The 7,019-nt window shown below is 65.0% G+C and overlaps 1 protein-coding gene across 5 annotated transcripts; it reads left to right on the top strand.

Moving 5' to 3' along the window:
• Positions 1-581: 581 nt before the first annotated feature.
• On the top strand, positions 582-6,514 carry NEU4 (neuraminidase 4). Of its 5 annotated transcripts, XM_017862156.1 has the most exons (5): positions 1,047-1,110; positions 2,743-2,815; positions 3,739-3,942; positions 4,120-4,375; positions 5,162-6,514. In XM_017862156.1, the coding sequence occupies exons 3-5, from the start codon at positions 3,742-3,744 to the stop codon at positions 6,157-6,159; spliced, it is 1,455 nt and encodes a 484-aa protein (XP_017717645.1). In that variant the 5' UTR covers positions 1,047-1,110; positions 2,743-2,815; positions 3,739-3,741; the 3' UTR covers positions 6,160-6,514. The 5 variants fall into 5 exon arrangements, with proteins under 5 accessions (XP_017717643.1, XP_017717642.1, XP_017717645.1 ...); XM_017862154.1 differs by lacking the exon at positions 2,743-2,815 and having other exon boundaries at positions 582-1,110; XM_017862153.1 differs by lacking the exon at positions 2,743-2,815 and having other exon boundaries at positions 582-1,110; positions 3,736-3,942.
• The last annotated feature ends 505 nt before the right edge of the window (positions 6,515-7,019 follow it).

Genomic DNA, 7,019 nt, shown 5'->3' with positions numbered 1-7,019 from the left:
AATCTCAGCCTGGAAACCACATGACCTCCCTGTTTCCCACCACAGCCCCCGGGTTTCAGAAGCATCTGAGGACGCCCTTCGTGGGGGAGGGAGGGACAGTGAGAAGGGAGGGTGTTCAGGGCCCAGGGAGCCCCCACAGAGGCTTCCCCATCAGAGTGCACTGGGGACCTGTGGCCTCCTCTGGGATTCTGGCCTGGGCAGTGGTCATTTGAGCATCAGTTACCGAGGCTGCCTCCGAAATGGCAGGCCGGGGTCAGGCCAGCATGAATGGGCCTGGCAGGAGTCCTGCAGGGGCAGCTGTGCTGGGGAGGGGTCACCCTGGGCCCTGAGAGGCACAGGACACTGTGATGGGGTGCTGGCCTGCCAGAAGCACAGATACGGAGCCGGAGCCCAGCAAGGCCCCAGGGGCCGCTGTCCTGTGCTGTGAGGGGCTGTGCTGTGCCAGGGGAGGCCCCGCACCCAGGAAGCCCGGAAGAGAGTGTGCACTCACGGAGCCCTCCNATGAATGGGCCTGGCAGGAGTCCTGCAGGGGCAGCTGTGCTGGGGAGGGGTCACCCTGGGCCCTGAGAGGCACAGGACACTGTGATGGGGTGCTGGCCTGCCAGAAGCACAGATACGGAGCCGGAGCCCAGCAAGGCCCCAGGGGCCGCTGTCCTGTGCTGTGAGGGGCTGTGCTGTGCCAGGGGAGGCCCCGCACCCAGGAAGCCCGGAAGAGAGTGTGCACTCACGGAGCCCTCCTGCCAGGGCCGCATCTCTTGAGCAGCAGACCCCTGTGTCCCCCTGGGAGGGCCACTGTGGCCTCACCACAGCCCTTGTTGGAGGGCGCATCCCTGTGCCCTCAGCACCCCAGTGTTGAGTGCGTCGACCTGCAGAGGGGAGCCTGTGCTGGCCCCAGGCATCTGTGTGGCTCTTGGGTGCCCATCTGCACCCCTGGCCCCGCTCTGGGCTTCAGTGGAGCTGTGCCACTGTGGGAGTGTCCAGGGTCCTGACGTAGCCCTGGGACGTGGCCAGCTCCCTGGCCTGCTGCCCGCACAGTGGGCCCTTGTCTCTGCTCTGGGTCAGGCAAGGCAGCCACCCATGATGAGCTCCGCAGCCTTCCCGAGGTGGCTGGTGAGTCCCTGCCCTTTGCACCCCCAGCGCCCTCACCCCTCTACCCTGGCGCTCGGGGCCAGGACCCGTTCCTGAGGGATCTGTCCCGCTACCGGCCCCTCTGTCTGGGGGTGCTGGACGAGTCCCACCGCTTGCCAACCCCAGGGTGGCGCCTCAGCTCTCAAACAAGGGGCAGGCTGCATGGATTCTGAGGGCCCCTCCAGCAAGAGGTCCCACATGCTTCTCCCAATGGGACAGTTTCCTGGCCCACAGGGTGGGTGTGACACTGAGGGTTCCTGGGGGCAGATTCAGGGCATGGGATGGAGGCAGACGGGTTGTGAGGGGCCCAATGCAGGGGACCGGCCCCCGCCCACAGGGTTGTGCTGCAGATGGGCTGGTCGGGGACGCTGTACCAGGTGAAGGGTCTGTGGTTGGAGTCTTCGCCCTGGCCAGGGCACAGGACGTTCACAGTGCAGGCTGAGGGTCAGAGCCGCCAAGGGCCCCCGCCGGGATCCTGCGCAAAGCTTTGGCCTCTGCACTTTACGTGGGCGCATGGGAATGCCCCTCGCCAAGGTGTTCCTACACCTGACAGGTCCCCGGACAAGAAGTGCTGACCCCAAAGGGTGTGTGCGGAGGGCCTGGGCTGACCTCAGGACTCTAGGGGGGCCCACAGAGGATGGGCTGCAAGGGGTGTGGGGGGTCTGTGATGGCCTCCTGCCAAGCCAGAGTGAACCCTACAACCGGTCCAGGGGTCCAGGGGCCAGAAGGCCAGGTTCTCCTGGAGGTCCTATCTCCCCCCGGCCTCGGTTTCCCCTTCTGTGACTCCACACCCCTGAGAAGGGCCCTGTCAGGGAGGGCGGGGGCACTGGTTAATGTCCAGGACACAGCTGTCCCAGTCAAGCCAAACCTCTGGAACATGCTGAACTGGCCACGCTAAGCAGGGCTGGTCTCTGAGATGGAGGGGCCTGCTGAGGACACAGAGGCTCTGTGGACCCAGGGCCTGGCCGTGGCAAGGATATCCCAAGCCAAGTGTGTGGCAGCCTTGTCCTCTCTGTGGGCCTCAGTTTCCCCTCTGTGCAACGAGGAGAGTGACCAGCTGGTTTCTGGAGCCTCCTTCCCTCCCCTCCCTCTCTGTCCCCAGGAGTGGGCCTGGGCCTCATGTCTGCAGGGGGTGCTGACGCCTGCTCCTGTGGTCCGGGCCTTGGGGAGGGAGCCAAGTGCAGAGAGAATGTCTTGCTTGTGCCTGCTCAGCCCAGAGGGACACGTGGCGTCTGCACCTGCTTCCCGCTTGGACACAATTGCCCTTTGAGAGCAGAGCCAGGGCCTTTTTGGGGACAGGAAGCTGCTCTCAGAAACCACACACTGGTGGTGGGGGAGCAGCAGGAAGGGGCCGGCCAGCTGCCCTAGCCAAGAGCCTTTCAGGAACCGGCCGCCCAGGGCAGAGGTGGCTGGAGGTGGAGCTGTTTGTTCAGGCCTCAGGTGTAGGGGCAAGGCCTGCCTGGGTTTTGCACGAGTGTTGCACCTTTACCTGGGTCTCCATCGGTCCCACCTGACTCGTGAGTGTGCGTGGGTCCCTGTTGTAGGCAGGCGTTGTGCCCTGGCCAGGCGCGGTGTTCGGCATCCGGCCATCTCCCTCCGCCCTCCTTCCCTTAGCCTCCCATCCAGGTGCCCCGTGTGCCCAGCCTGGGTGACTGGCCGTGGCTCTGACCGCTCCGAGTCCTGCACGGTGGGTACCAGCGTTCCCACCTTTCTGCAGCTGCGCCACCTCCCTTGCCGGGCTGTGTGTGCTCACGCTTGGCCTGGCCTGCCTTTGTGCGGTCAGACCGAGAGACCCCCAGACAGGTCCCGCTTGCAGCAAGCAGACCACATATGTGCCCCAAATGCCTGCTTACCCGGGCCCTGCCCTGGTGGGTGTTGTCTGGGAGCCCTACTCAGCTTTGGGGCTTCTGATTCCTATGGGTGCTTCTCAGGTGCTCCTCAGGTCAGGGCCTGCAGGTGCAAAGCACCAGGCAGTGGGGTGGGGGCACTATGGGGCCAGCTGCCTGCAGGCAGGGGTCTGATCACCGAGCACCTGTCCCCTGCAGGATCCCTGGCTGTGGGCAATCCGATGACGTTCAGGAAGTGGGAGCGGGTCCCCTGTCCCCATGGCTCCCAGCAGTCCCTGTGAGCTCACCTCTTTGTGTCTCTGTTTGCTGTAGCCTCTATTCTGGGGACACTGAGCCTCTCCTTGCTTGAGATTTTGGGTCCTGATTGTCCACATGACCTCCTGCTGGGTGAATTCTGGGATGACCCTGTGTCCTGGGCACATGGCTGGCAGGGTCCTGGGGCTCTCCGGCCAGCCTCCCCTGCACCTCCGCACCAACCAGCCTGGCTGAGGGTCAACTCCCAGAGCCGTGTTGAGAGGGGAAGGGCTGATTCCACAGACATTTGGGGTGCAGGGGGTGTGAGGGTGGGCTGGGGAGGGGCTGCTCCAGATCAGGGGTGAGGGAGTCAGAAACAGGGCTGACCCCAAGGTGGGTACAGGAAGAGGCCTAGGTGTGGGCAGGAGCTGTCTACAACTCCTGAGCCCCTTCCCCAGTCCAGACGAGGAGTGAGTGTGGGGCTCCCTGGGTCTGCCTTGCTGACCTGTGGCCCTGCACTGACCAGCAGAGCATGGGGGCCCCTCATACCCCTTCACGGACAGTGCTCTTCCAGCGAGAGAGGACCGGCCTGACCTACCGCGTGCCCTCGCTGCTCCCCGTGCCCCCCGGGCCCACCCTGCTGGCCTTTGTGGAGCAGCGGCTCAGCCCCGACGACTCCCACGCCCACCGCCTGGTGCTGAGGAGGGGCACACGGGCGGGGGGCTCTGTGCGGGTGAGTGGCCGGGCCCACTGGGGCTGCACACCGGGGGACAGGGGCGGGGGTGGCGGTGGCAGGCGGGTGCCCGAGGTAGAGATGAGCAAACCAGGCTCAGCTGTCTCAGGTGCCCCACGGGGGGCTGTGCCCAGGTCCCTGGACATCCTAGTCAGCGGCACTTCCTCCTCTGGGCAGTGGGGCGCCCTGCAGGTGCTGGGGACAGCGGCCCTGGCAGAGCACCGGTCCATGAACCCCTGCCCCGTGCACGACACTGGCACAGGCACCATCTTCCTCTTCTTCATCGCGGTGCTGGGCCACACGCCCGAGGCTGTGCAGATTGCCACGGGAAGAAACGCTGCACGCCTCTGCTGTGTGGCCAGCCGTGACGCCGGTCTCTCGTGGGGCAGTGCCCGGGACCTCACCGAGGAGGCCATCGGTGGTGCCGTGCAGGGTAGGTGGGCAGGGTGCCGGTCTGGGTCCCTCGGATTGGCCACGGTCCACATGGAAGGGAGATTCCAGCTGGAAATGTCCATTCTGCCCCAGCCCCGCCCCTGCCTCCAGCCACAAGGGAACCAACCATCCCTCTCCCCAGGACTGTCCTGAGCCTTCCGTCCCACGCAAATGGGTACTGGTCGCCACCCAGTCCACCCGGTGGGCAGGAGCAGGCAGGCCCTCTATGGCTGATCAGACTCTCTCTCATCCCCCCGGGTCATCCCTTTATCTGCAGAGGAGAAGGCTGGATGCTGAGGTGTCTCTCAGCTCCCAAACCAACAGCCACCCCGCCCCGCCCCTTCCTCTTATTCGTTACTCCCTTCTCACCCTGCCCAGGGCCTGGCCAGGCCTTGCCCATAGCTTTCCCTCCACCCCGTCCTCTGTGGCCACCTGACCCTGGCCTGTGGGAGCCACAGCAGGGAGTAGAGCAGATACATGGCGGGCCCCGGGACCCCACCGCAGGGCCTCACTCCCCCTGCCCGCCCTCCGCTGTATCTGTATGGACAGTGCTCGCCAGCCTCCGTGGGTGCCATCCACCTGGGCTCAGCTGCTAAGGGCTGGGAGAGGCTTGTTCAGCCTGGGAGGACTCAGGGCAGCTGCGATGAGTCGTGTGGAAGGGTGGTCAGAGTGCGACGGTCCTAACCCGAGGCACCAGCCCCTCCTTCCCCGTCCCCCTGTGCCCTCCTCCATCCCCCCCACCTCAGGGACTCAGCAGCCCCTCCCACCTCCGCCCTCCTCCCCACAGACTGGGCCACGTTCGCCGTGGGTCCCGGCCATGGCGTGCAGCTGCCCTCAGGCCGCCTGCTGGTGCCCGCCTACACCTACCGCGTGGACCGCCGAGAGTGTTTTGGCAAGATCTGCCGGACCAGTCCCCACTCCTTCGCCTTCTACAGCGATGACCACGGCCGCACCTGGCGCTGTGGAGGCCTCGTGCCCAACCTGCGCTCAGGCGAGTGCCAGCTGGCGGCAGTGGATGGTGGACAGGCCGGCAGCTTCCTCTACTGCAATGCCCGGAGCCCCCTGGGCAGCCGCGTGCAGGCACTCAGCACTGACGAGGGCACCTCCTTCCTGCCCGCAGAGCGCGTGGCTTCCCTGCCTGAGACGGCCTGGGGCTGCCAGGGCAGCATCGTGGGCTTCCCAGCCCCCACCCCCAGGAGGCCATGGGATGACGGTTGGTCAGTGGGCCCTGGGAGTCCCCTCCACACTCCACGCCTTGGTCCTGGGGTCCATGAACCCCCAGAGGAGGCTGCTGGAGACCCCCATGGAGGCCAGGTGCCTGGTGGGCCCTGCAGCCATCTGCAGCCTCAGGGGCACGGCCCCAGGCAGCCTGGCCCCAGGCCTGGGGTCAGTGGGGATGTGGGGTCCTGGACCCTAGCGCTCCCCATGCCCTTTGCTGCCCCGCCCCAGAGCCCCACGTGGCTGCTGTACTCCCACCCAGTGGGGCGCAGGGCTCGGCTGCACATGGGTATCCGGCTGAGCCAGGCCCCGCTGGACCCGCGCAGCTGGACAGAGCCCTGGGTGATCTACGAGGGCCCCAGTGGCTACTCCGACCTGGCGTCCATTGGGCCGGCCCCTGAGGGGGGCCTGGTTTTCGCCTGCCTGTACGAGAGTGGGGCCAGGACCTCCTACGATGAGATTTCCTTTTGCACATTCTCCCTACGTGAGGTCCTGGAGAACGTGCCCGCCAGCCCCGAGCTGCCCAACCTTGGGGACAAGCCTCAGGGGTGCTGCTGGCCCTCCTGACAGGCCTTCTGGCCATGCCCATGCCCCTTGGGTGCCCGGGGCAGAGGGGTGGAATACGCTGGGGTGCCCCAGGATGGATGTGGGGGGCTCTTAGTGCAGAATCCTGTGGATTAGAAACAAGTTGCTCCTCAGAGCTCTCAAGCAGGGGTTGCTCTTCAGGAAGGGGAACAGCGGCTGGGAGTGAGCAGGGCAGGTAGGGGCAGGAAGTGGGCCCTGGGCGACCCCCCACAGCTCCCTTCCGAGGCTGCAGGGCCAGGCACCGGACTGCAGGTAGCCCAGGGTGTTGTGGGTGGCAGCACTTGCTTGCTGGCTGCTTTCTGGCTCGAAATAAAGGAATCGTGCTTGTGTTGGGGTAGACGTTTCTTTCCTTTTCAGGTTCCAGCCCTGGGGAGGGGAGCTCTGCTCTAACCCACTTCTCTGACCCCATCCCAAAATCTCACTGCCTTAGCAAAGCTCTGCTCCTAAACATCCCGGGGCCAGCAGAGAGAGGGTAGGAGGGAGGAAGCGGCTTCCGCCCTTGACCTCAAATCACCTTGATGGTGATTTGCAAGTGGTCTGCCGCACTCTCTGAACTTCCTACCAGAGGAGTAGGAGGTAGGGCCTCTCCCCGCAGAGCTGGACACCAGGAGGGGGTCACCTTCCAGGATCAGCCCTGTGTCCCGCTCCCCTGACCCCACCATGGAGAGGGCTTGGGCTCCACTGGGGCTGTTTCCCCAGGGAAGTTCCTTTTTATTTATTCTCCTTTTAAAGTCTTCATTTCTGATGATAAAAGGAACATATGCTTACTGTAGAAAATCTGGAAAATGAGCCGGGCACAATGGCTCACGCCTGTAATCCCAGCACTTTGGGAGGTCGAGGCA

This window comes from Rhinopithecus bieti, unplaced genomic scaffold (genome assembly GCF_001698545.2).
Source record: "Rhinopithecus bieti isolate Rb0 unplaced genomic scaffold, ASM169854v2 scaffold_63361, whole genome shotgun sequence".
Taxonomy (NCBI): Eukaryota; Metazoa; Chordata; class Mammalia; order Primates; family Cercopithecidae; genus Rhinopithecus; species Rhinopithecus bieti.
This window is presented reverse-complemented; position numbering and strand designations above follow the sequence as displayed.